Below are 25,215 nucleotides of genomic sequence, written 5' to 3' on the forward strand. Positions count from 1 at the left end.
CGCAGAGAGCCCATCGTTTCAATCCGGTCCGAACCGGTAGAATCCTCGGCCCACGCTGCCATCCTACCACCCGTATATATAGAGCCTACACAATCGGCTAGCTCCAGCGCTGCGTCGATTGGTGGAGATTTAAGAGACGAGTTCGATCCGTGATATTAGCCGCGAGAGATCTACTATCACCCCACAAACCCCCCCAAGGGACCCCTCATACCCGCGATATTGTATGTATGTCGACTGTCGATGCTAAACCCCACGTAGGAGGTAGGTTACGTAGCTGGGTAGTTGACACAAGTATGCTGGAATAATGGTAGTTAGGTTAAGTCTTCTTTCTCTTTAGTTCCCCCCTTTGTAAGTTTTGTCGTTATCTTCTCGAGACTGGTAGGTAGGTAGTTACGCTATTAGTCGTTTTCGAGTTACGATGGAGCCCAAGACCGGCCTCGTCCTCGGCTACAATGGCATTCACCCCTTTTCCAAGGTGAAAATATCCGATCGTGCTTCCGTCCAGGAGCTCCTGAGGACCCTGCTGGATCCCCTCGAGCCGTTCTTCTCGCCGTTGAAAGCCAGGGTAAAATGTCCTGGCGCCACTGCCGTCAGGTTTGACCAGACTGCTTCTGAAGTAGAAGGTATATGTAGGCCACTCTGGGGTCTAGCATGTCTGCTAGCCGGAGGTGGTGAGTATCATGGGGCGGAATGGTGGATTCAGGGGATCAAGTCCGGTACCGACCCTGAGAACCCCGAATATTGGGGATACCCTCGCGACAACGACCAAAGGATGGTGGAAATGTGCCCTCTTGGTATGATTCCCACCTTGAATTTTGAGGTATTAACTGATATATAGTTAGGTTATGCTTTGGCTGTCGCTCCGGTTATTTGGCAATCGTTTAACGAGAAAGAACGGCAAAACGTTGAGAACTGGCTGGGAAACTCGATAAACGAGAAGAAGTAAGTATACCTATATAACTGGACACACCGTCAAATAAACGTAACTAATGGCATTCCAGTATGCCCAATACCAATTGGCTCTGGTTCCGCGTTTTTGCGAACCTCGGATTGAAAAAGAACGGAGGCAAGTTCTCTCAAGAAAGACTAGACCGCGACATCGAACATTTAAACACCTTCTACCGCGGTGGTGGCTGGTCTAATGACGGGCCGGAGGGTATCCATCGTAAGCCCCAATGCTCTCCCTATAATTACGGCCGAGACTCACAGTGCTTTCCATAGAAATGGACTACTACTCTTCCAGCTTCGCCATCCAGTTTCTGCAGCTCCTCTACGCAAAACTAGCTGGGGAAGACGAGCCAGAAAGGGCCGAGGAATTCAAGAGGCGTGCTCAGCAGGTCGCCCTGGACTTGATCCACTACTATGACGACGAAGGTGAGGGCACTTCTTAAGCATTCTCAGCCCCTATAATGCCTAACGTTTTCGTTCAGGTCGATCCGTCCCCTTTGGGCGCAGCGTGGGCTATCGGTTTGCGATGGTGTCCTTCTGGGGTGCTCTAGCCTATGCTGGAGTCGAGTTGCCCAGGCCACTTACATGGGGCATGGTCAAAGGCGTAGTCCTACGACACTTACGATGGTGGCAGACGCAACCCGATATCTGGAGTCCGAGCGGAACGTTGACTATTGGGTACTCCTACCCAAATATGTACGTAAGTAACAATTCCCTCCCCCTTTTCATATCCAACCGACGTCCGCTCACAATATACAGATGGCAGAGAATTACAACAGCCCCGGCAGCCCGGTAAGTCCTCCATGCGGGAGTCCCGCGATATATATAAGCTAATAGGCTTCAAAGTACTGGGCTTGTCTAGCATTCATCTGCCTAGCCGTGCCCGCCGACCACCCATTCTGGACATCAGAAGAACAGCTCCCCGGGGACGCCATCCCCAAGATAAAGGAGCTTCCACAACCAGGTCACATCGCAAGGTAAGCCATCAAAACACCACCACCATCCTTCCCACCAGCCCCCTTCTAACGACCCATCCACATCCAGCTACCTCGGCGGACACTGCATGCTCCTCTCCTCCGGCCAAGCCTGCAGCTACCCCATGAAAGGCACCCACGCCAAATACGGCTCCTTCGCCTACAGCAGCGCGTACGCATACTCCGTGCCGCCCGGCCTCTTCACATTGGAGCAATACGCACTAGCCTCGCAGCTCGGGTTCTCCGACGACGGCGGCGAGTACTGGAAGACGCGGCGCACATCCACGTACGCGGGCCTCGAGCACCGCGGCGACAACAACAACAACACCCCGGTGCTAGTCTCCATCTGGACCCCGTACCCCGACGTCACCGTGCGCACCACCCTAATCCCTCCCGACCCGACCACCCCGAACTGGCATCTGCGTGTGCACCGCATCGAAGCCGGCCGCGAGGTCATGACGGCCGACGGCTCGTTCGCGATCAGCAATCAGCGCGCGGCTGACGGGCGGTACCTGGACTTATACGATGCGCAGAAGGGCGAGGGCACGTTCCCCAAGATAATCGGGAACTACGATCTCTACACGCCGGACGGCTGGTCCACGGGCAAGGAGGGCGCGTTTGCGGTGTCCAAGGGGGCGGTTGGCATTAAAGCGTTGGAGACGGGCGTTGAGCGGGCTGCGAATTTGGTTAATGCCGATCCGAATTCCAATTTGGTCGAGAGCAGGACAGTTATTCCGACCCTGCAGCATACTATTAAGAAGGGCGAGACGGTCTGGTATATCTCGGCTATCTACGCGAAGCCCTCTGGCGAAGGCGTCGCGAAGCAGTCGTACTTGGACGGGTGGGAGAAGCCGCCGCAGATCCCGGGGTGGTTGAAAGCCGAACTGGAAGCGTAGACCTGGTTCATGGGAGGGAGATATGTTCAAAATACTAGGCGAAGGATATGGCTGATTAAATGGTGACGCCTAGATGAAAGTACATATTGTATGTCTAGCCTACCTATTTAGGATTTCTATAGTTGAAGTTTTCTTTTCCTTTACCAGCCCCCATGTTGAATGCTTTTAATCACCCTATTTACCATGCCATGCCGTGCGAAAGCAACCGACACCTCAAACTCGTAGTAATCTAGACAAATGTTGATGTTAGAGCGAGTCGTATTATTCGCTATGCTTCCTCAGTGTCCTCCGTGCCGGGTTTACGGGTTGCCAGGGCCGAACTCATTGGCACCGTCATCATACTCAGGACTATTAACCCTGAGTTTGAGCGAAGTTGTTTATAAATTCTGCTAGCTTCTGGGCCCCGGCGAGCGGGATCGAATTGTAGTTGCTAGCGCGTATGCCTCCCACACTTCGATGCCCCTTCAAACCAGTGAGTCCAAGAGCGGCTGCATCCTTTAGGAACTTTGCTTCAGCGCCTTCCGTATCGTTATTCTATACTCGGAGTTAGCGAGATTTAATGGCGCCATATAATAGGAATTTTTAAAAGCTGGTAGTTACTAACCACAGTCGCGCGGAAACAAATGTTCATCCTAGAGCGCACCGACTTGTCCGGGACGATCCTGTAGACATTCGGGTGTGCCTCGAGGGCCTTGTAGATGATTTCCGCCTTCTGGTCAGCAACGGCTTGTTGGCCGTCAACTTTATCCGGAAACGTTGTGAGCAGCTTCTTGAGTACTTGGCCAGCAATGTAGACACTGTACTGCAGTATTAGCCATTTATAATCAACTAATAATTAAGGGTACCCGTACTCAAAAATGCTGAGAGTGTTGTACAAACTGTTATTCTTGGCAATAGTCTCGTAAGAAAATATGATCGGGGGAACTGGAAGGCCAAGTTTTCTCATCAACGCCGCTGAAGGCTGTGGGCATGCCGGAGCAAGCAGGCTCTTCTTGATAATGACCACGGTGACTCCCGTCGAGCCAAGGTTCTTTTGCGCGCCGAAGAAGATGACTGAAAAGTTTTTGACTGGAATTCTTCTCGACAGAATGTTTGAGGACATATCCGCAACGACGATGGGGCCTTCGCCATTGGAGTCGGGTCTTAGAGTATCGGGGAACTTAGGGAACTCAACGCCATCCACGGTCTCGTTGTCGCAATAGTATACCATGGCAGCATTTTTGGAAAGCTTCCACGTGCTTTCATCTGGGATCTTACCGAACTTCCCCTGATTCACTGTTCGGGAATCTGTAACCAGATTGGTGTACTCTGGGCCTAGTAGACGACCAGCTTCTTGGTAGGCTTTTAGCGACCATCCGCCCGTTACTAAGTAGTCTAGCTTTAGCTCAGTATCGATGGCCTTTTTGAGCGCTGATACAAGCTCTTCTTGATTAGCTTCCTCCTCACTCGGAGCACCTAGCTGCTTCAAAATTTCAGCCTTTTTCCTAGTTACCCAGGCGCCAACAAGGTTATAGACAGTAGCCGAGAATTCGCCGCTACCACCACCCTGCATGAAGAGGATTTCATAGTCTTCGGGAATATCAAGATAAGTGGTCAGATCGGCTTTTGCCTGGTTAATAATATCGGCAGCATATTGAGAACGATGCGAGTGTTCAGCAATTCCTAGTCCTGTGTCGTTGTAATTCAGGAGAGCTTGGGTGGCGTTTTCAAGGACGGCAGTGGGTAGCAAGGCCGGCCCGGCGCCGAAGTATGTGATATCAGCCCTGGAGGGCATTATGACGAACTTATTGAAGAAGTAGCAAATGATATTTACTATCAAATCTTATAATATAATAAAAGGAAAGTAGTTATTGTGAATAAAGTCAGTTCAAGTTCAAACAATATGCAAAGCTGAGTCATCCGACCGTCTGACTGGATAAGAAATGCGATCGAGTCGGCCGATGGAAGCGACCAATCTCCTTCCCCCGAGGTCGGAACAGGCCAGGAAAGAAATTCCGCTATTAGGTACTTCCCTAACATCTAACATCTTGATCATACTAACCGTTAGTCTAGTCTAACCGTTAGTCTAGTACATAGAATGACAACTGCGGGTCTAACTAAGAATTTCTAATCTATATAGAACATGTTGAACTAAACATTAAAACAATATCGACAATAATCACCAGCTTTAACACCCATATTAATATTCTAGGGTAGATGCTACGGCATCTTAAATTATAAGCTTCCTTCGATGCAGATAAGCGATCAGGCCATGCCGTCCGGAAAAGGCATATTTGCATACTATGAGGTATCGCACACTCGATACTACACACCTGTGTGGGAATGGAGCGCTCTGCGAGCAATCCTACCGGCGTCTAGGATGATGTTGGCCTAGGTTTCCCCAGATTCGACTAAATAAAAGAGGGTACTATGACAAAAACGGTAGAGACGCGACGTGATACTATATTGAGGTGCCGTTGCATTGCATCAGTGATATCCGAGATGGCTGCCGAAACTGAACTGACACTACAACCTCGGCCGTGCTGAAGATCCCGGAGACCCCAACTTCCAAGGGTGCTAAAGGGCACTCCAAGGACACCACCCGACAGGGCTATTGGCGTTGCATCATGCCTGTCGTTTAATTATTACTCAGTCATTACAGGGCATAACGTGGTGCCTTAACACCTGTCCCTCAAGTTTGGCAACAAACGGAACCTGTCTATGTCAGGCTATTCGTCCTCAATCATCCTCACCTTGGATCCAAGCTTCTTCTCATAGGTCTCATACCCACATCCCCCAGACGGCTGCAGCTTATGCGGTGGGGTCAATGATGTCCCTGGGGTTTCCTCCAGGCCTTTTCGGGATGTAACAACTGCCGGGCGAGGCACAAAAAACCCCGATTAGGGGAGTTAAAGGCGAGGTAAACTGATCAGTACAAAGGTAGGGAGGTAGTCACCGAATTTGTGAATATGTACATGGTGTAATACGACGACGTAATATAACTGCTTTGGGTACTATTCTATCTGTCTTCATAGCTCAGTATCGAATCTGTCGACCTCTCCTTCCGACATAATCGCAAAGCAACTAATTCCTCGTCCCTGTGATGCTGGCAGAAGAAGGGCTCCATCAACTGTTAAAGAGGAATCGACCGCTAGTTGCGATTTTTCTTCAAGTACGATCGATTCGTGGTTGCGGCATGCCGAATCGCTGGTAGAATTCGGGAGTATACTCAGCCGTATCGTGCTGTTGATTCTGTCTTTACAGCAACCGAAATAAACAAGGAATAAAAAAAGAAAGGAAAAGAAAAAGAATATTAAAAAAGGTGGAAATGTCAGAAAGGAAGAACGCCGAGTCGTCAGGTCCGGCACGACATTCACACTCTGTTCCTGCAGCTTCTTTCCGTGCGTCGAACTAAAATTTACCTCTTGCCCTTTACATGCCTTTACATACCTAACCTTGTCTACCTTGTCTACCTTACCTAAGCTCTCTCTTTCTCTTTCTGTTTCTCTTTCTCTTTCCCGTTTCTTTCTTTCCTTTCGTCCATTGCGCAACTTTGCGCGCAAAACCGAACCGAATCCATCGATGAAACAACTTTGTTCTTCGAATTCGTTCGCAACTATTGTCCTGCATCGTGTACTTTTGAGATGCTAATCCCTGTTCTCTTGGCCAAATGCCCGCTTCGTTGCCGGAAAACCGACTAATGAATCGTGTTGTAGCGACGCATAATTCCCCGCGAACTTGGTTCATAACTTCGTCTTTGACCCCTCTGGCCGTTCGATTGATACGCCAATTACTTACTCATGGCGACTATGTCGTCGCCTGCTTACCGCCTCAAGAAATCGAGCATGATGACCGTAGCGCCGAATTTCGCGAGCTTGTCAATGAGTGTAAAAGCAATCGAAAAGATCGAGAGGGGTGGAAAGACCGCATTAGGAGTATACGCTGCGATGGCCGCGTAATGGGCCAATGCAGTGCGGCCGTGGCGGAGGCCAAACATGTATTTGGCCGCATAGATATATTGTTATGTTGCACATCTGAAGGTATGCAATCCCTTTTCCACACGCAACATATCTGCACGTACGTACCTATATACATGCGCGGGGCAAAGCGGAGTTCTTACAAGATAATTGTTGGAAAATAGCTATTGTTGGAACCGTGGAAGAGCTGTCTACCTCGCCGGCGACGCAAAACCTCGTGCGCGACCAGTTCGAGACCATTTTCTTCTCCCAAGTAAATTTTATCAAAGCCTCGCTCCCGACGTTTCGCGCCCAACATACCGGTCACATTATGATCCTCACCAGTCTTGGCGGACATATAGGCACGCCTGGAATGCCTATATATACGGCAGCGACATGGGCACTGGAGGGGTTCTGCGATTCCCTAGCTTACGAAGTTGCACCCTTTAATATTAAAGTAACCATAGTACAGCCACATAAGGAGATACAATCCTTAACTAACAAGATTGTTTTCTCTCCGTCATTGCCTGTTTATGACAGTGAGAATAACCCGGCACCGAGCGTTAGGGATATGCTCACAAATGTGTTGAATCTAAACTCGGAGACAGCTGTCGAGCCATCAGAGACGGAAATTATTCAAAGATATCCGAAGTTACCCCCTTCCTCAATGGACCGCCTCGTGGGCGAAACGGTATACGCCCTTACCGCTATCGGTGGACATGAGAATCCGCCGGCGCGTCACATTGTGGGGTATGAGGGAGCCGAGGCCGTGAAGGAGAAATTAAAGACGGTGACGGAAGAGCTAGAGGACTTCGTCGAAGCGAGTCTCGCTGTTGATATTTTCGACTCGGAATTAAAAAACGAGGCCACACAAGGTAAGATAAAACCTGAAGGAAAACCTGAAGGATCAGGAGGTTCGCCGAGTGTTCCATCATCTTAACAAATCGTGGATGTTGATACCATACATGAATACTAGTACATGAATAGAACGATAGATATGGACGGTTTGGAACACAATTATTACGACATGTAATGACGGTTGATATTGCACAGTTCTCTTCAGCTGTAGCCATGTGTATAAATCTATTATACCTGGAAGAAAGACAATATTGAAGTTACACCTGAGGGGTACATTTTGATGGTTAACTATATTGTTTAACACACACAGTTTTGGCCCTCACTTCTATAATTTCTTATAATCCCGTTTCTTGTATTTCCTTATATGATGTTTTAAGCTATAGCCTATAGACTGTGTAAAGAGTATAAGATACAGGTATAATTTTATGGCATTGGCTACGGTCTATTTGGTACCTACATATGTATTTTGTATTTTATACTCAGGTACTTAGGTACCCGAGATACCCCGGACACATCTTTCTCTTTTGGGATGATCCCTGTCTAAGCTTCTTCGTCTTGATTGGTTCAATGTTTCCAACGGCGCACGAGGCTCAGGAGCTTGAACTTGGGCATTTCATCGTCATTCTACCGATTAGATTTCGCTGTTCAAAAGAAAAGGCTACTTATTTTAAACTATATTACCTCGTCTCATACAGCCGGTCTTTATTCCTACGAGTTTAATATATGTCGAAATCGAACAAATGCTAAGACGCTAATATCAAACAACGCTTGCGACGTACTCGAGTTGCGCAAAGGGCCGAACGAATCGCGCGACTCGTCCGTACTTAGCCCTAGGCATGCGATGCGGTTGTTCTGTCATGGTAGTGTGAGGTCAAGGCAGATGTTAGGATGAGCCTGGATTCCTTGTTACCCATCGCCCCGGCGAGGGTACGGGCATTAGTCTTGCCTGTCGGTCAGATCAAGCGGGATAGGTTTACGTCTTTTGTTCAAAGACTCAACGAGGAGCATGTTGTCCAACTCCGCGACATCAGCGCCGATGGCCGACCTAATCGGAGTAAGTAATGCGCTCTAAATAGGCCATGCTGGGGCTCATAAGACTAATGATATTCTTCTCAGATATGTTCTCCCCCCTCGCGTTCCCGGACGGTGCTATGTTTTACGATCTAATCACCTACATACCCCCTCCATCCCATCTCGCCCTCGCCCCTTTCGAGCTTTTTCGTGAACCACTTGCCATTATTGCCATCGCTGACGGCCGAGAACTCGAAAGTGTCACGTTTAGCAAGAGACAATCCGCCAATGGCCATGCGCCGACTATGGTGGAGAGGAACATTAGGACTCTGTACCAAGAACTTGAGGAGTTGCGGGACACGTATCCAAAGATCCTTACGCATCAAGTGCTCATATTCGATTATGCACCACAAACCGAAAGCACAGTTCCTATTCCCGAAGGCATCAAAACAGTCCCACCGGTGGAAAACTCGAATAGAACCACGGTTAAAACTATCATGTGCGATATATCTTCCTTGTTGCTAGCGGAGATGACAACACTTGCCAAATCCTTTGAAGGAACAACGTCTATAGACTCCCCCGGTCAAGCTCCCGCAAGGCCGGGACTTAACGGGGCGTCTTGGACTTCGGACGATGCGAACCCAGCTGCGCGAAGGAACTCGCAATATGCCGTGTCCACCGTTACAAGGTCGGCATCAAGTAGCGGTGCTGCGGATAGGAACCTTGCCCGGATGTCCATGCCAGTGCCTTTCAAGTCGCTCCCTTTTGGATCTAGCAGCTCGACTCCTTCAGCACGACCTTCAACTCCCGTCCGTAGTGGGTTGTCCAACCCGCCAACTACATTTGAAGACATAACTACCGTGAACGAAGGCAATCCCGATGTATCAATCCCCGAAGCACCTCGCCCAGGTTCTGCCGGGGGGATGAGAGCAGCAACCCAAGACAAGGTTTCAATAATGGGCTTTGGGTCTGGTAGTTTGAACGAGAGGTGGAGGAATAAAAGCCGGGGGCGAGTGATCATCTTAGTAGGATCTTTATATCTTCAGGCTGGTCGGTGGACGGACGCACTGAAAGAGCTGATCGAAGGTGCCACTATCGCAAAGTCTATTAATGACCACTTGTGGCACGGCAAAGCACTTGAACTCATTACGATATGTCTACTCTTACTTGGTTGGGTCGGAGTCGAGTTTCAAGTTCCTGCAGTATGCCTACCTGCGAACGAGAAGTCAATCAGCGCCATAGCTAAAGGCCCAGCAGAACTCGAAGAGGGCGACGCTGAGCAACCAAAACACCTACGGCACCTCCAAACCATTCTTCCGGATTTGCTTGACAGAATAATAGCGTTGTATTCGAGGATATCTGGTGAACAGCTTCCTCCATTTCCACTTTCGGAATCCATCATCAGGTTCTGTACACTACTCACAGTTCTTCATTTGCGCCAAGGCAGGCTTGACAAGAAAGCGTTGGAAATAGCCGTCCTCGGTAATCTACCCAGAAATACTCTCACTACATCACCTCGCTTAATTATCGTCCCTCCCCGCGCTCAGATCGCGTCTTTGTTATTTAAAGCTTTCCCGTCGTCTGCGCCGGAATTGCTTACAACCGTAGACCGTGCAATCATTCTTAGCGGAATTTCTACTATCCTTGGCTTGCTGGGCTTCCATAGGAAAAAGGCCATGGTTGTGCGAGAATTGGTATCGGTATTGATCGGAGGACTGGTCGAAGCGAGAACACGAGGCGCCGCTGAGGTCGGTATTCATCCGGCGGCCGGTCTGATAGCGCTCAATGCCGTTAATGGTCACGGAAATGGTGCGGGGTCTCTTGAGCTAGGCGAGGGGGATATAGAACATGGTATCGACGCTTTTCTCGGAATACTATCTAAAATCTACGGGGTTGTCAGCTTCGAAAAGGACACGAGTGAAGCCTCTGAATCGCACCAAGCGGTTGACACAGACGAAAATGTCATCTCGAGAATTCAGAGCCAATCCGCAATCAGGCAGTTTGGATTTCAAAATTTAAAGCTCAACGTTCTACGGGCTTGCATTAATTTCTCTGAAGCTTTGCCAGACTTCAACGGCGTATTGAAATTCTCGAGCGATCTATTGCGCACTGCTGGAAGCGGAGTCGCGCCAGGACCGCGCCGGGAAGATGCAGCACCGATAATTACAAGAGAGGAACAGATCAGGTTGGCAAATAATATCACAAAGACTTCTGGCTTGTCTCAGAGGCTAGGTTTGGAAAGCCTTTCTGGAGAATACTGGGACGAATTCCTCGTCCGGGGGATTACAATGGATCCTTTGCCGCAAAGTAGAACGCCCATACCGCATTCTAAGCATGTCCTGCCAAGTGTGACGACGGTCCGCACTTCGCAAGACGTAAATCCTTTCATCTATAACCCATTTATAAGAGATTCGGACAAGGTGGCGGTGGAAAGAACACTTGTTGCCGGAGAAGCAGCAGTTTTCAGGGTTACGCTTCAGAACCCTTATGAAATCGACGTCGATATTGAGAGTATCAAACTGGATGCTGAAGGGGCTGATTTCGAATCATCTACAACAAGTACGATAATAGGGCAGTATCGTACGCAGATCCTGAAGCTCGCTGGAACCCCTAGAGCCGCAGGCCCGTTGAAGATAAAGGGGGCCATCGTGAAAGTACGCGGATGCCGCGAAAGAAGATTTCCCATCTTCCCTCAGCCGTGGGCTCCGGATACGGAAACCAAGGTTAAGGGGATTGGGTTGGCTTCATTAGAGCAGGCTAAGAAGTTGCCATTTTCTGGGCCTTCGTTGAGCCCGGACAGTATCGGACTAAGTGCCATCCCTGCACAGCCTATTATTGCTATTAAATCTACGTCTCTCCTTCAGGATTCAGTAATGATTCTAGAAGGAGAGCGCCGGGTCTTTTCTGTGACGCTACAAAACTTATCCCAATCTACGCCAGCGGATTTACTACTTTTCTCTTTCCGGGACTCAACACAAGGACCCCTACAAACAGCATTGACAAGTAGAGATGCGACGCCTGCGGAATTATACGAGTACGAACTCATCCTAGCGAGGAAACAGGCCTTGCGACTGCGCAAGGTCGACGACTCTAAGAGGTACATAGCGCCTGGGGGCACGGCCACATTTGATTTCGAGATTCTTGGAAAGCCTGGCCTTACCAATGGGACTATTCAAGTCGATTACGCATACCTTGGTGTACCCCAGTCCGAAATCACGGAGCAGTTCCATACCCGCCAAGTCTGTCTCGACTTGACCATCACTGTCAATGCCAGCATAGAGCTCGCGAGGATGGATGTTTTGCCCCTTACAAATGGCGTACCTAAACCAATTTGGTCTCGCGTGGGTGCGGAGGCAGCCGGGGTAGAGGCTTCACTATCTGAGGAAGAGTACTGCCTTCTGTTACTAGATCTCCGGAATGCCTGGCCAAGTGATATGCAAGTCTGCCTCGAGGCAGAGAGCGGCATCATGATAAAAGAACATATCCTACCGGGAAATACCAACCGCGTCGTCTTCCCCGTTCCCAGGGTATACATAGAGGACCCCCACGCATCAATCCCAGCTCTCAACCCCTCCCGCCAACGGCAATTCGTCGTCAGCAGCAGCAAGATCACGCCGGAGATAGAGCGCGGCAACCGCGAGGCATTCTGGTACCGCGAAAAGGTTCTAGAAAAGCTATCCGGTTCGTGGAAGACTCTGTCCGGGCCATCGAGAGAAGGCACCATCGAGTTGCGCGGTATCCGCCTCGCGCCGCGTATGATCGAAGCGATTAAGATCGACGAGGTTGGGATTGGTATTTCTATCGAGGATCCGGAAGACGACGAAGACGAAGAAGACTCGCCGCGGAAAGGCAAAAACACAATCTTCACGGACGAGTTCGCGCAAGTCAAAGTCGTCATCACGAACCGCATGAGCGAACCCGTGTACCCCACCCTACGCCTCATGCCCTCGCTGCGCCACCGCCCGCTAAACGTAGCCCTCGACTTCACGCGCAAGCTCGCGTGGAACGGCGCGCTGCAGCAGACCCTGCCGCCGGTCGAAGCCCGCTCGAGCGCCGAGGTCGTGCTCGGCGTCACCGCGCTGTGCCGCGGGGAATTCGAGATGTCGGCTTCGGTCGAGGAGACGCAGCTCTGGACGCCGGAGGAAGGAGGGGATAAGGAGCGTCGCCCCCCGCGCTCCGAGACGGAGATCCTGATGGATGCGGTCCTGGGCGCTAGGGAGAGGCGCTTGTGGCATTCTCGACGGCCGTGCTTTTTCAGTGTGCGGGATAGATAGGGAGGGGAGGGGATGGGAGGAAGTGGGTGGGTGGGCAGAGGAGAGTATAGGAGAGTATACGTGACGTAACGTAACGTGACGTGATGGGAGGGTAGTCCCGCGGTTGGAGAGGTATATGTATGGAGGTCATGTATGTATAAAAGAAGAGGACGTTTTTAGAGATAGGTAATTACTACATAGATGAATGAAGTGAAGTAACTACCTAGGTACCTAGGTTAGGTAGTCATGCGATCCCGGGGCAGCTACGGCTACACATAATTAAACAGGTATATATATCTTAGTTCCTGATAAGGCGTAGGGGTCAACTGCCGCGTATACTATCCCGTGTGGTTACTTTGTGTCCGGGTGTGACGATTATTTTACGGCTTGGAGATTGGGATTGCGTGGACGCGTGGGCGGCGAGAGAGTGTAGAGTGTAGTTTGCATGAATGTGAGTATGTGTAATGCTCGGTTTAGCTTGTGTATGTATTCCAGGAGAGCGGTGATTTAGAATTACATAGACACGAGCAGCTCATCTTCGATTACCTATCAAATACCCAAGTCTAATATTTAGGTAGCCTTAAACCATGCTTCCTAATCCTGTCTTGGGTTAAGTTAAGTGCCTCCGACGATCCACCTCGATTCGTTCAGGAATACATATCTACGTAGGTGATATTGGCCGGCATGTTCGACGATATATTAGGTAGGTAGATAATAGGGTCTGTATGTATTGCGAATGCCTTCTCCCCTAACCCCCCAATACGTATTTGTTAATACCTAATTATATCAAGTAGGAGAGGTTCGTCTTCCTAGTTTAGGCTAGGTAGGTACACAAACTAATCAGTTAGACTATTTGATGAGTAAAAAGTACCTTAACTTCCAGCTATATTTTATTTATTATCGCTATTTCTACGTAGCATAGAGCAGGCCTTATTCGTCTTTAGAGCTCTTGAGGTCTCGGATATTCCCTACCTAGGTAGGTATCTAGCCTTACCCGTCTCCTATTATATCCAGCGGTCTCAACAAGTCAAGTAATTATTTGACTTGACTTGACTTGGCTTGACTTGACTTGGCCAGATATCTATTTTAAGATATTTGACCAAATATCCAAATATATTTTGATATCCAGACCCACTTATATACATATTTACGTGGTATAATTGGTGATTAAGAGAGTGGTTTGGTGTGGCGTAGTGTGGCTGGATATATCGATTTTGTGGCTTATGTTTTTTTTAAGAGAGGCGCTATCGGACTAATACTATTCCGGCTCCGAAACCCAAGCCAATCCGTAAATATTGTCAGTTAAATACAAAAATTCATTTATTTGACTTGACTTGGGGGCGGCCAAGCTTTTAGTAAAAACTTGCTTGACTTGACTTGTTGAGACCGCTGATTATATCCATGTCCTACAACCCTTCGGGAGGACCAGACTTTGAGTTGACGGTTTGACGATGGTGGGACATGTGTTGTGCTGGTGATAGTTGATATAGCGGTGTAAGAAGAAAGAGGAGAGGACTGGGGATACCGTAAAGTAATGGTTTTCTAGGGTATTATGTACGGCGAACAGGTAATAAAGAATACCAAGGATTCTAATTTCCTAAACTTGCTGCAATATTATTATTTAATTTTCGTTAGAGCTTCGTAGTACCTTTCGTTATCATAGTGTCCAATATGACTTCTTGCCAGGAGAATTACTGTGACCCTTCATCCTACATCGTCTCCATGATTATGTCTGAAGAATGCTCCTGCAAATCTCCATCTTTCTTCGTGCCACCCGTCTGTCCCTTCACATCTTTGGCCTGCTCCAATGTCTTCTTGTCCGAGTTTTCGTCCCCATTCGCGTGAGAGGTGTCCTCCACTCCCTTCATTGGGTCAGGGTCCGGATCCTGGTCTTCTCTGTTCTGTGATTCGATATCTTGCTCTCGTCTTTCTTCTCGAGCATTACCATCCTTCTCGAGTACTTTCACCTCTGGATGTTCTCCAATATGATGTGCATTACTCACATCCTGTACGTTCTCCTTGTCTTCCTCTCTCGGCATTCCCATGCTCCAATCCTCCTGAAAGCGATTGGAAAGATACTCGTCGTAGAAGCCAATCTCGCGCTTGCTATGAGCGGATTGTGCCTGTCGGATCCACTCTGGGTCATGCCATCCCTTTCTCAGGTCATCCTGGTACCGCACTATATCGTGCCGGAAGTTATTGTTGTTTCTGAGCGCTGCGATGTTTGGCCTTGCGTTCTCTGTGCCGACGTTGAGGATCTCCTTCTCGTCTGGGAACTTTGCAAGTACTTGCTGCTTCTCCTCTGTGCTTAATAGGTCCCAAGCCGCTTCACTGCAGAGTAGTTCCTGTGCGGCGCTTTAGTAAGAATGCCACGAATATAAGACACGTATAGTTGTATGTGACAGGAATAGCTTATAGCATATAACTATTCGTGATAAAGCTAGGAGATGAATATTCACTTACTCGAAGTTGGGCGGTTGCTAGAGGTGATAGGGAGTTTGTAAGCATCTCGTCAGGGTTGTCATACTTGTATCTAAACCTTCGACTGTTTGAAGGTTTCTCATTGATACTAGGCTTGCTCTTCTTCTTAGCCGGTCCCTCGTAAGTAAGTTCATCTTCCTTCCCATCATTGTCGATATCGAATATGTCCTCATCTCCTACCTGAGATGAAGCTGAAACAATTCTAAGCTTATTTGATTGGGAGGTGGAGTCGCTCCTTGCGGTTGAGGGGCGGCTGCTTGCATGAGACTTGGACCGGGTAAGGCGAACGGTGATCACATCACCGACCTCCTCTTCAGATGGGTCCTTGGTGTCTGAAAGTTTCAAGCCATGCCCGCGAATAGTTAAGTCTTTGGGAGAGAATTCATCCGAAGAGGATGTAGGAGCAGATCTCTTGGCTGCCCTGGTTGATCTTCTGATGGGTTCTTCCGCCTTTTCTTCGGTCGCACCTTTAGTTCTCTTTCGAGGAGGCATGTTTGAATGATCGGGGATGATTAAGGGAAAAGAGAAGATGGTAGGAAGTGTTAGGTGAATATAAAGAGGCGGGCTTTTAAATCAAAAAGAGTTGCAAACCAGAGACAAGAGAGAGATAATGTAGGCAGGTAAAAGGAAGCATCTATTAATTCATAACAGCACCGAGAAACCAGTAAATGTGGCACTGAGGAAATATGGCAAAAGAGAAAAAGTGTACGGATTAGTTGAAGAAGCGTGAAATTGAGGACGTCTCTTTTGCCCTAAAAAGATTTATTTGTCATTGTACGTACACCTGATATATAATAATTATTCAGAGGCAGTCGCCGAGGCTGCAACTACGACTACAACTACAACTGCGACGGCAGCTACGACCGTGCAACAAGATGTAAGTAAATGCGGCATGGCCTAAAAGGGAAATAACGGCTGGTCGGCGAAAATGATAGGTGGGTTCTTGCTATTTTAGGCCTATTCTGGATTGTTTTTTTAGCCCTGTCAGCACCTGTAATCGATAAGATATCTTTCCTTTTAGCTTGGCCCCACAGCCGAATTATCCAATCTTCATCCTTGTAATCAAACCCCTGACGTTGCATTACCGACTTTCAACTGGACTTACCTTACCTTATTGTACCTTGGTTAATCAACACTCCTTGGAATCGCCGTTCCAGCCAAAGAGTGCAGAATACACTTATTGGAGATAACTTCACCAAAACTAATATAGCACCATTTTCCCTAGTGACTACCCCTTAACCTGATATGTGAAAAGGGTCATATCGAAGCAAGCAGCTGTTAATTTTGTCTAGTTATTCAAAACCTACCTGGGACAACAATATATCCTTTTTACTTGATCGTTGAGGTGTCTGCAGCTTGTCATTTTAGACACGTACACTACATACTCCAGATAGTACCTTTATTACCACGTTTATCTTTACTCTTCCCCTTAGTGTCGAATAGTGCCAAACAGCAATTCCACACATACCAAACCACCACGCGACCACACCATCCGAAAGATGATCAGGTCAACGCAGATAGCCCGTTTGGGCGACGGTATGTGTTATCTATTTATACGCCATGCCTCCCATCTCCAAGCCTAGACTAATACTAGCAATCCAGGCCTGATGCTCTGCGCGTCCGTCGATGACGAACAAGTATGTTGCCGTCTCTTTATATTTATCCTGCCGCACTCCTTTATTCACTTAGGTACCTTATCAAGTGTTCGTATCCTATACTAACCGTCTTATTACCATCAAGCAGTCAGGATCCTCCCTCCCCGAAGTCAAGTCGCAAACAAAAATCATACTGCGACGACTAAACCGCAACGCCGAACCCCAAGCCAGCATCGAAAGCGGCAACTACACAATCCAGTACGCCATCCTCCTCCTCTTCGTCTCATTCTCTCCAACCCTACATATATATATATGTGTGTGTGTGTGTGTGTAACTGACCCTTACTTTCCTCCCAGCTACCTCATCGCCAACGACATAGTCTACATCTGCATCAGCGAGCGGTCCTACCCGCGCAAGTTAGCATTCACCTACCTCTCCGACCTCTCCACCGAATTCGCCCAGTCCTACCCCGCGCCCCAACTGCACTCCCCGTCCCTGCGTCCCTACGCCTTCATGGAATTCGACACCTTCATCACGCGCACCAAGGCCCTGTACGCCGACGCGCGCGCCGCGCAGGGCCTAGGCCGCTTAAACGACGAGCTGCGCGACGTGACCAAGGTCATGACGAAGAATATCGAGGACTTGCTGTATCGCGGCGATAGTCTGGAGCGCATGGGCGAGATGAGCTCGAGGCTGAGGGATGACAGTCGCAAGTATAGGAAGGCGGCCGTGAAGATTAATTGGGATTTGCTGATTAAGCAGTATGCGCCAATTGGTGTGTTTGTGCTGATTGTGCTGGTGTTTATTTGGATCCGGTTCTTTTGAGGTCGGTTACGGAGTGGGTGGTGGTGGTAAGGGGTGAGGTGGCAGGAAAAAGGGAGGGGGGTGGAAAGGGGGGAAGAGGAATTACGCAAAGTCCGTTTAGGACTAATGTATATAATACATACGTAGACATGTATCACCAACAGGCAGCACGAAGGAGAAGATAAGTACGGGCGGGCAAGCATGAGTTCAATCTTCAGATGTATCATTTGAACTCGTTACTGGGCGGTACAATAGTCGAGTTACTACAGCATATAAAGAGCCTTGGGAATAGCTCCCTATGAGCACAGTCTTAATATCCAAACTAATCAGACCACTCTATTGAGTTCTTTTCCTTTATTCGGCTTGTTGAATGCTCCCCCTCCCCTTCTATAGACCTCGATGCTAAATATCTATAAGCAGAGCCGTCGTCAGGTACCTAGATAGATCCCTCTCTTCCTTTTCAATGGACACCTGAACGCCTCGCCTTTGTTCTTTTAGACCTGCGATGGATTAGATATCTATATAAATAAGTCCCAATTGGTTCGATGCACAGGCCCCGAACGCCGTCATGTAATTAAGTTAAGCTCCCAATCTGGGATTTCAAATAGCCTCCCTTCCTTTGTCCCTCTCTCCCCCTTACATAACTCTGCAGTTCGAAGTACTCGGCACAATGGACGCATGGCTCCACTCCAGATGCTCCTGAAAAGCTGCAACGCTTTCGAACCCTCGGCCCTGCGTATACCGCAGGCGCTCCATGTCGCCGTCGCCCTGTTCCTCGTAGTAGTACTCGTCGCAGTGCGGGCACAGGATCCGCGACCGCCACTCGCCTATTTCGGGGGGCACATGGTTTGCCACGGCCACGGGCGCGAATACTATCGTCTTCTGCTCGCCGTTGGAGAGGGCGATGCCCCGGGCTTGCCAATTCGCGGTGGCGGGATTGATCTCGTTATCGCCGTCGCCGGGAATATTACTACTATTATTATTGTTATTGCCGGACTCGCCAACTCTCGTCGTACTCGTAACGGGTGCGGGGAGATCGTCGTTGCGCGGGGGAGGCTGTGCTATCCGCGTAGTCGGGACCGCGCGCAGGTCCTCCCAGACTAAAAACCCGTCGCAGAAATCGCACACGAAAGCTACGTCTCTCTCCGCATACCTCTCGAAGCGACCTGCCTGCGCGCACGCAGCCCGCTCGTCCTCGACACGTACGTCGCGCCCTTTTTGCACGCGGTACACCTGCAAGGCGCCAAGACATCTTACGCTCTCGGCCGAGGTCTCGATCTGCTGTGCGCTGTGTATGCGTCTGGCGGCGCGGCACTGAGCGCGGTGTAATTCGCGTCGGAGGACGGTTGTCTCGTGGGCCCAGGACGGGTCTATGGAGCCGCCGTGGCGCACCCAGTCTTTAAAGGTCTGCGTGTGCAGCTCGAAGCGCGTGCATAGGATACGGAGGTCTTCGAGGGACTCGTCTGTTGGGAGCGCAAAGCAGAATTAGGCTTATTGGGTCAACTTCTCTTTCAGGGAGCAGGCAGGTGGTCTTTCAAAGGAATAGGTAGGTGGAATATAGGTAACGATATATATGTAAACCAGTGCGAATGGAAAGCTTGGGGTGGGTGGGAAAGGGGGAACACTTGGCATACCTATACGATCGTTCTCGTAGTAGTACCTCCCGTTGACAAGAGCAGGCAGTTCCTGGAAGTCCTTCTTAGCCTCATCGAGGGTCTCCTCTAGCAGACGAAGCTGCTCGAACTCGTCGGACCCCCAGGCCCGCTTGTCGGCGAACATCATGATGCGCAGGCCATCGTTAAGCGAGTTGGCGATGACGGCCAGGAGCGAACCAACAGTCTCGTGGCTCATGTCCTACTGGGAGTTATACCCTCTCGCCCCAAAACGGCGGAGAGGACGGAGTGTGGATTATCGGTTAGTTGCCTGTGCTTGTGCTTGTGCTTCCCGACGTGACGCGATCCGATCTGGCACACCTCGTCCCCTTCCTCCTCCGTCTTCCTCTAGAAAGGTTGGTGGGATGAAAGCTTAAAAGGGGGGCTAGATGTCTCCTACGCAAACCGAGAAACCTTTGATGTATTATATTTGGTCTCCTTTTTTATTTCCCTCTATGGCGAAACTTAAAAGGGGGGGTAGACTTTCCACCTACGTAACTGTCGTTTTAGTTAAGCTCGGGGAGACGGATCTAGACCGGCAACTAGCTGCCGACTATCGAGATGCAAGGGACGGGGAGATAAGATAGTGTAATCGGGATGTTTAAGGAGCAGTATGGTTCTTGTCGTCTAGGTACCTAAGGTTAGGTAGGTAGGTACCAGGTAAGTAATGATGCCAGCCGCTGTTTAAGTAATACTCCCGTATGGACCCGTATGTTGGGGGCAGATCAAGGTATTGAGTTGCAAGGAAAGAAAAGGAACAGAGAAATGCCTTATCGTCCGAACTCTGCTACTTGTACAGCAAGCATGGAACAGAACCTTGGAAGCCCTAGACATGGAAAGACCTACATAAATGTACATGGTACTTTTGTTTCAGTCTTCAATTAGCATGTACATCATCGTATATATTGGGCCTAGCGTAGAATTGTCTGGGTCGCTAAGTTAATTGCTCAGGCCTATGTATGTGCGTAGGGCTGATATTGTACATACACTACTGTTATGCATGTGATTGGCGACAGTACGAATTTATGATACTCCACACCCTAGAACATGTGCAATATAGTGTATAATAAGGTAGTGTACGAGTGTATACTTAGATGCATAATAAGCATTTGGTGCAATTAGAGACTATAGTATAACCGATTAAGAAGACTTCTCTTCGGACAATTCTGCCTAATGTAGTACTCTATTTCTATATGCCAACATTAAGTAATCATAACTTTATATGTCAAAGACGCATGCGAACATGCCATCCTTAAAGCTCATCTTACTCTACTTCCTCTTCTTCGCTGCGCCGGTATCCGCACCGCTGGCTTTCGCAGTGCCCTCAACCTTTTCGGTGACAGCTTCGGCATTAGGTAGCGACTTAGGCTCGGCCTTAGTCTCCTCGGTTTCTTCATCATCACCACCCTGGCCGAATTCGTTGACTCGGGTGTAGTCAATCCTGTATGCCCACCGCTGATACAGGTAGATGAAAAAGATGATATCATCTCGGAACGTAGCTAGACGATACAAGAACGGCATCTTGATGGTAAAGGCGAATAGATCATCGATGAAGGTGTTCAAAAACTTGTAAAGCATTGCCTTACCCGGCATGTGGGCCACGCTCTTAAGCCGGTAGTTGATGTAAAGCGAAGGTACCATCATCAAGAAACCATATGCGTATACGGACCCTACCAGGGTTGTGAGGATATACGAGTACCACGATTTGTGTGATTCGTAGACCAGCGACCAGATGGCATAGCCGATGAGTAGAGGGACCGCGGCGACATACATGTATTTAAATGCGATCTCGTCGTACTCCTTCGTCTTCTCCTCGGTCTCGCTAAGCTTATATTTATCCTCGAACGCGATCCGGTAGGGTATCAATGATCCTGGTGGAGCTGGCCGCACTCTGACATCCACAACGGTAGTAATCTTCCAGAACTCGATGAAGATACCAATACCCTGAGTGCCGAGAATCATCCAGCTGGTATTCTGAGAATTATCGATCAGGTAGAGGAAGATGACTGCTTGCATAAAGACGTTGGCCAGGATCGAGCGAACCGAAATACCAACGTTGTCCTTCTTCTTGCGGTAATGGGCGATATCGGATCCGAAAGCGAGCATCTCAAGGAACAGGTGTGCAATGCTCACGACTGCTGTTACACCAATGAGATAAGGGTTCGTGTCCAATAACATCTCCTTGATCATATCAATCTCGCTTCCATCGCTGCCACCTGGCATAGGCGCGCCATACGCAGCTTGGAGTTGCTGCTGCTTAGAGTTGAAATCCATCGTGGCCATAAGGTTGAAATATAAACCCTTCAGATTACCAAGGTCAAGGCGTATAGGTAATGTCTTAACAGTTTCATTGAGAAGCGTCATGTGACTCTTGAGTTGCCAGAACGTATTAACGTATAAGATAGGGTCTACGACCAATGTTAGTCTTTCATTGCCTACGCAATCTAGATAAACCTAGGCGAGGGGTAACTTACAGTACCAAGAATTCTGCCCAGAGCCGTCGCGAGCACCAGTAGGCTGTAGGATATTAGCACTGGCGTGACAAGTCCAACGAAACTAGGACCTTACCTCTACATGTACGAATTGTCTCACAGCTGGCTGCAATTGTGGATAGGTTAAGACGCCCATGCCCGTAACGAACGATAAACTAGTATTGGGATGATAATAGCTTGCGATGATTGGGCCGGTGATTTGTTCTTCGGGTTCTTCCTCTACCTCAGCTTCAGGTCGTCCTTCTAGCAAGTTACGGGTCTTTGCTTCCTTCTTCTTTGGAATGTATTGCGTCAAGGGGTGCACGAAATGGAAGGCCTTCGCCGGATCGAATCCTGGCTCCTTAGGGTCAAGATTGGCTCCTGTCAATCCAATATAAAAGTGTCCCCAGAGCGTCCCATTCTTCTGAACGGCCGAAGGCACATTGAAAGTACCCTCGGCAACCCGGGTGTCACTCGAGTTACTTAGCTTGAAATTTTTCTCACTAAGAGCGACGTACTCCTCTGGGACATCAGAGATCTTGGTGGGCATGAAGGACGGCGAGAGCGTAACGATAATATCGATGGGGCTATCATCGGGCCAGATGGGTGCGAGCCGCTGTGGAATGGAGCTCCAGACGGCTCCTTCGTCGAGAGTTCGCGGACGAAGATGGTAGGCAGGTATATCGCCAGTATTCGTGGGAACCTGTACAGCATTGCCGGAGGCGTCTTTAACAGTAGCGGTTTGTGTCTTATTACCGCCCGTCAACTGCTTCATCAACAATTGCATGCCAAACCATATCGCTAAACCCTGGACGATTTTCCCGACTATGGACTAAAATATAGCGCTGTTAGTTTCGGTCTCAAGTTTGCTATTAAGAAAGACTGTGACGTGACAACTTACGCCTTGCCCTTCGCGAGCGTCCCCGGCCGGGGCGGCGTTTGCCTCAGGCATCTCTCCTAATAGTGATGTCCAGGCTGTGATACAGACTTAAGGAATATACACTAGTTAGGTAGGAAGTCTTTCTAGATGGATGCGACCTTAATCGACACTTAGTTTGGATCGGGATGAATTAGGCAGAGGTGGTTATGCCTCTGTAAAACGTCGCCAGGAAAAAAAGAATAGAATACATGTTTTTGATAAGACGTGTGTAGTTGGAGGTATCGCAATCCCGGTCGATTAGCTTCTAGCCAGATCTGGTTGGCCTGGACCCTCTCCGACAGCGGTAAGATCGGCGAATCATAATCCGATGATAGTGCACGACATAAGCCTGTACCTTAAGGTACCTAAGAGAAATTCACAGGGATAGCAGGACTCATCACCACCTCCTCCTACCTTTAAGTTAGGGACTTGAGTACTATACAACCCTGTACCTACCTAATAATACCTTATGTGTATGTAAACCTGGCTGACTTGTCAAGTGCAACATTGCCTTACTTCGCAGCTTTTGTAAGCCATTTTCCATGTTAGCTGGCAAGGAGGGGACCAATTATAAATCGTCTTCTCCTTCATCATTGCCCGAAGCGATTTGCCAATGTAGTCCAAGACACGCCTAAGACAAAATTTTTTTTCTTCACTCTCACTCATACACACCTAATGCTATACGCATATGCCACACATACATATTAGATATATTGTAGCAACACAACGGCCCATTTTATTATCATTGCCCCCCCGGCAAACCAAGATAGGTACAATACCTTACCTAAAGGCTACTACATAAGTACAGCCTACAGCTCAACCAGTGCTAGACAAGCTACCTGGTTGGCCACGCTGCCATGCCACCAGAAACTTCGTTATTGTCGACTAAGCTACGTCATTGGTGAGATGGACTTTAGTGACTCGGGCCTAGCAAGAGAAAAAGATGGCAGCCAAAAACGGGGATTCATCGCTTCAACGCCCAAGTCCCACCTTGACTTGATTCAGATGCCGCTTCCCGCCACACACAAACACTTCCTCGTCCTCGTTGCGCTTCTATACTTTGCTATCGTTGTTTGCGAGCTCTGATTTGTGCTTAGTGATTCGATATCTTACATTCCTCGTGCCCAGCTCTTCTACCCAGCTTAACTTCTCTTATCATAATTTATAAAATCTTTGCCTCCGCCCATCTATCCTGGTAGTCCGAGCTTGTTTCGCCTTATGCCCAACTTTCCCGTTTTCTTCTTGTCTTGGTAGCCGGCTCTAGGAAGCAAATCTTTTTTTACCTACCTTCATAAGATAGTCTAGATCATTTTTAAGCCTCCACATTCCTAAATCTCGACCACCCATCTCGAGAGACCCCACTTCTGTCAGACATCCTGAAGTTCATAACACGATGACGTCCGGTCCGAATTCCAACGCCACCCCGCGGCCGGCCAAAATTTGCGTTTACTGCGGATCGTCACCCGGGAACAAGCCGGCGTATCTTAAAGCAGCCCAGGATCTGGGCAGGCTTATGGCCGAGAATAACATCTCTTTAGGTAGGCTCTTTGTTGTTTTGCCCTCTTTCTATATGGATATCGGGGTTCTTATTATTTGAGCATTACTAACGTCTTGTATTTAGTGTACGGAGGTGGCACAGTAGGGCTGATGGGAGAAGTAGCAAAGACAATAGTATCCATAGCAGGCCCGGATGCCGTCCACGGTATTATCCCCGAGGCGTTAGTTAGATGGGAGCGAGATGCAACTTATTCGTCGACTCAGGATGCCAACGGGTATCACGTTCCGGAAGAGCAGGTTTACGGCCGAACGACGGTTGTTAAAGACATGCATACGAGGAAGCAGATGATGGCGAAAGAAGTGATCGAAGGAGGACCCGGAAGTGGCTTCATTGCACTCCCTGGCGGCTACGGCACGATGGAAGAGCTGCTCGAGACGGCCACATGGAATCAACTGGGCATCCACGATAAAGGCGTTTGTTTACTCAACACGAACGGATTCTATAACGGCTTGACACAGTGGATTAAGACTGCCGTCGACGAGGGCTTCGTAAAGGCAGGGAATGCCGATATATTAGTTACGGCAAACGATGCCGAGGGTGCGCTCAAGGCCTTACGGGAATACAAGGTTTCAGACGCGCGTTATGGGTTAGATTGGGGTAGCGAATAAAGGAGTCGTTGCATGAGAAGCATTACGAAAGTTACCTACCTACCTAGGTACCTATATATTGATACTTAGGGCTGAGCTGACCGGCATTTGCTGAGATAGTTCTACTCATTCTACGCAATGCGAAACTTGTGTATCCTGTCTGCGTGTAACCACGACGAGATCTGCGATGTCAAGCTGGCTCGGCTTTCTATGCCCGATTCGCATTCTTAGGAGTCAGGAGTCGAGGTGATATTATAATTGTAGATATTACAA

The 25,215-nt window shown here is 48.9% G+C and overlaps 9 protein-coding genes across 9 annotated transcripts; 5 read left to right on the forward strand and 4 right to left on the reverse strand.

The window, feature by feature from the left end:
- Positions 1-184: 184 nt before the first annotated feature.
- On the forward strand, positions 185-2,937 carry F5Y00DRAFT_195449 (uncharacterized protein). The gene is made up of 8 exons (XM_048005249.1): positions 185-794; positions 843-942; positions 1,002-1,165; positions 1,222-1,374; positions 1,431-1,648; positions 1,708-1,740; positions 1,795-1,925; positions 1,993-2,937. Exons 1-8 carry the CDS (start codon positions 419-421, stop codon positions 2,816-2,818), a joined length of 2,001 nt encoding a protein of 666 aa, XP_047868347.1. The 5' UTR covers positions 185-418; the 3' UTR covers positions 2,819-2,937.
- Positions 2,873-4,748, reverse strand: F5Y00DRAFT_228098 (phosphoserine aminotransferase). The gene is made up of 3 exons (XM_048006577.1): positions 3,670-4,748; positions 3,423-3,615; positions 2,873-3,352 (listed from the first exon to the last, which is right to left on the reverse strand). The coding sequence occupies exons 1-3, from the start codon at positions 4,590-4,592 to the stop codon at positions 3,170-3,172; spliced, it is 1,299 nt and encodes a 432-aa protein (XP_047868348.1). The 5' UTR covers positions 4,593-4,748; the 3' UTR covers positions 2,873-3,169.
- Positions 4,749-5,782: 1,034 nt separating this feature from the next.
- Positions 5,783-7,957, forward strand: F5Y00DRAFT_195467 (NAD(P)-binding protein). Its single transcript, XM_048005250.1, has 2 exons — positions 5,783-6,837; positions 6,939-7,957. The coding sequence occupies exons 1-2, from the start codon at positions 6,468-6,470 to the stop codon at positions 7,691-7,693; spliced, it is 1,125 nt and encodes a 374-aa protein (XP_047868349.1). The 5' UTR covers positions 5,783-6,467; the 3' UTR covers positions 7,694-7,957.
- A 239-nt stretch (positions 7,958-8,196) lies between these two features.
- Positions 8,197-12,898, forward strand: F5Y00DRAFT_195495 (Trs120-domain-containing protein; the record flags this gene model as incomplete). The annotated part of the gene is made up of 2 exons (XM_048005251.1): positions 8,197-8,665; positions 8,728-12,898. Exons 1-2 carry the CDS (start codon positions 8,500-8,502, stop codon positions 12,894-12,896), a joined length of 4,335 nt encoding a protein of 1,444 aa, XP_047868350.1. The 5' UTR covers positions 8,197-8,499.
- A 1,345-nt stretch (positions 12,899-14,243) lies between these two features.
- On the reverse strand, positions 14,244-16,178 carry F5Y00DRAFT_228104 (Asx homology domain-containing protein). The gene is made up of 2 exons (XM_048006578.1): positions 15,339-16,178; positions 14,244-15,220 (listed from the first exon to the last, which is right to left on the reverse strand). Exons 1-2 carry the CDS (start codon positions 15,846-15,848, stop codon positions 14,585-14,587), a joined length of 1,146 nt encoding a protein of 381 aa, XP_047868351.1. The 5' UTR covers positions 15,849-16,178; the 3' UTR covers positions 14,244-14,584.
- A 547-nt stretch (positions 16,179-16,725) lies between these two features.
- F5Y00DRAFT_195510 (snare-like protein) lies at positions 16,726-17,828 on the forward strand. Its single transcript, XM_048005252.1, has 4 exons — positions 16,726-16,892; positions 16,959-16,993; positions 17,100-17,209; positions 17,308-17,828. Exons 1-4 carry the CDS (start codon positions 16,856-16,858, stop codon positions 17,774-17,776), a joined length of 651 nt encoding a protein of 216 aa, XP_047868352.1. The 5' UTR covers positions 16,726-16,855; the 3' UTR covers positions 17,777-17,828.
- Positions 17,829-18,186: 358 nt separating this feature from the next.
- Positions 18,187-19,701, reverse strand: F5Y00DRAFT_195526 (uncharacterized protein). Its single transcript, XM_048005253.1, has 2 exons — positions 19,390-19,701; positions 18,187-19,218 (listed from the first exon to the last, which is right to left on the reverse strand). Exons 1-2 carry the CDS (start codon positions 19,604-19,606, stop codon positions 18,392-18,394), a joined length of 1,044 nt encoding a protein of 347 aa, XP_047868353.1. The 5' UTR covers positions 19,607-19,701; the 3' UTR covers positions 18,187-18,391.
- A 752-nt stretch (positions 19,702-20,453) lies between these two features.
- Positions 20,454-23,022, reverse strand: F5Y00DRAFT_228110 (cleft lip and palate transmembrane 1). Its single transcript, XM_048006579.1, has 4 exons — positions 22,780-23,022; positions 21,976-22,710; positions 21,882-21,924; positions 20,454-21,815 (listed from the first exon to the last, which is right to left on the reverse strand). The coding sequence occupies exons 1-4, from the start codon at positions 22,828-22,830 to the stop codon at positions 20,677-20,679; spliced, it is 1,968 nt and encodes a 655-aa protein (XP_047868354.1). The 5' UTR covers positions 22,831-23,022; the 3' UTR covers positions 20,454-20,676.
- Positions 23,023-23,952: 930 nt separating this feature from the next.
- On the forward strand, positions 23,953-25,128 carry F5Y00DRAFT_195567 (uncharacterized protein). The gene is made up of 2 exons (XM_048005254.1): positions 23,953-24,335; positions 24,419-25,128. Exons 1-2 carry the CDS (start codon positions 24,191-24,193, stop codon positions 24,961-24,963), a joined length of 690 nt encoding a protein of 229 aa, XP_047868355.1. The 5' UTR covers positions 23,953-24,190; the 3' UTR covers positions 24,964-25,128.
- The last annotated feature ends 87 nt before the right edge of the window (positions 25,129-25,215 follow it).

The sequence above is a fragment of the Daldinia vernicosa genome (assembly GCF_022497035.1).
Source record: "Daldinia vernicosa strain CBS 139.73 unplaced genomic scaffold F5Y00scaffold_7, whole genome shotgun sequence".
Taxonomy (NCBI): domain Eukaryota; kingdom Fungi; phylum Ascomycota; class Sordariomycetes; order Xylariales; family Hypoxylaceae; genus Daldinia; species Daldinia vernicosa.

Excerpts from the sequence above, each read along its gene's own strand:
- F5Y00DRAFT_195449 (XM_048005249.1), top strand. The coding sequence starts at position 419 with ATGGAGCCCAAGACCGGCCTCGTCCTCGGCTACAATGGCATTCACCCC. Across the intron at positions 795-842 it reads GGTGGAAATGTGCCCTCTTG|GTTATGCTTTGGCTGTCGCT; the intron begins GTATGATTCCCA and ends ATATATAGTTAG. Across the intron at positions 1,649-1,707 it reads ACTCCTACCCAAATATGTAC|ATGGCAGAGAATTACAACAG; the intron begins GTAAGTAACAAT and ends CACAATATACAG.
- F5Y00DRAFT_228098 (XM_048006577.1), bottom strand. The coding sequence starts at position 4,592 with ATGCCCTCCAGGGCTGATATCACATACTTCGGCGCCGGGCCGGCCTTG. Across the intron at positions 3,616-3,669 it reads AACACTCTCAGCATTTTTGA|TGTCTACATTGCTGGCCAAG; the intron begins GTACGGGTACCC and ends ACTGCAGTACAG. Across the intron at positions 3,353-3,422 it reads TTTGTTTCCGCGCGACTGTG|AATAACGATACGGAAGGCGC; the intron begins GTTAGTAACTAC and ends CTCCGAGTATAG.
- F5Y00DRAFT_195467 (XM_048005250.1), top strand. The coding sequence starts at position 6,468 with ATGCCCGCTTCGTTGCCGGAAAACCGACTAATGAATCGTGTTGTAGCG. Across the intron at positions 6,838-6,938 it reads GTTATGTTGCACATCTGAAG|CTATTGTTGGAACCGTGGAA; the intron begins GTATGCAATCCC and ends GTTGGAAAATAG.
- F5Y00DRAFT_228104 (XM_048006578.1), bottom strand. The coding sequence starts at position 15,848 with ATGCCTCCTCGAAAGAGAACTAAAGGTGCGACCGAAGAAAAGGCGGAA. Across the intron at positions 15,221-15,338 it reads TAGCAACCGCCCAACTTCGA|GAACTACTCTGCAGTGAAGC; the intron begins GTAAGTGAATAT and ends AGCGCCGCACAG.
- F5Y00DRAFT_195510 (XM_048005252.1), top strand. The coding sequence starts at position 16,856 with ATGATCAGGTCAACGCAGATAGCCCGTTTGGGCGACG. Across the intron at positions 16,893-16,958 it reads GATAGCCCGTTTGGGCGACG|GCCTGATGCTCTGCGCGTCC; the intron begins GTATGTGTTATC and ends CTAGCAATCCAG. Across the intron at positions 17,210-17,307 it reads AGCGGCAACTACACAATCCA|CTACCTCATCGCCAACGACA; the intron begins GTACGCCATCCT and ends CTTTCCTCCCAG.
- F5Y00DRAFT_195526 (XM_048005253.1), bottom strand. The coding sequence starts at position 19,606 with ATGAGCCACGAGACTGTTGGTTCGCTCCTGGCCGTCATCGCCAACTCG. Across the intron at positions 19,219-19,389 it reads CTACGAGAACGATCGTATAG|ACGAGTCCCTCGAAGACCTC; the intron begins GTATGCCAAGTG and ends CGCTCCCAACAG.
- F5Y00DRAFT_228110 (XM_048006579.1), bottom strand. The coding sequence starts at position 22,830 with ATGCCTGAGGCAAACGCCGCCCCGGCCGGGGACGCTCGCGAAGGGCAA. Across the intron at positions 21,925-21,975 it reads GACAATTCGTACATGTAGAG|CCTACTGGTGCTCGCGACGG; the intron begins GTAAGGTCCTAG and ends AATATCCTACAG. Across the intron at positions 21,816-21,881 it reads TGGGCAGAATTCTTGGTACT|ACCCTATCTTATACGTTAAT; the intron begins GTAAGTTACCCC and ends CATTGGTCGTAG.
- F5Y00DRAFT_195567 (XM_048005254.1), top strand. The coding sequence starts at position 24,191 with ATGACGTCCGGTCCGAATTCCAACGCCACCCCGCGGCCGGCCAAAATT. Across the intron at positions 24,336-24,418 it reads CGAGAATAACATCTCTTTAG|TGTACGGAGGTGGCACAGTA; the intron begins GTAGGCTCTTTG and ends TCTTGTATTTAG.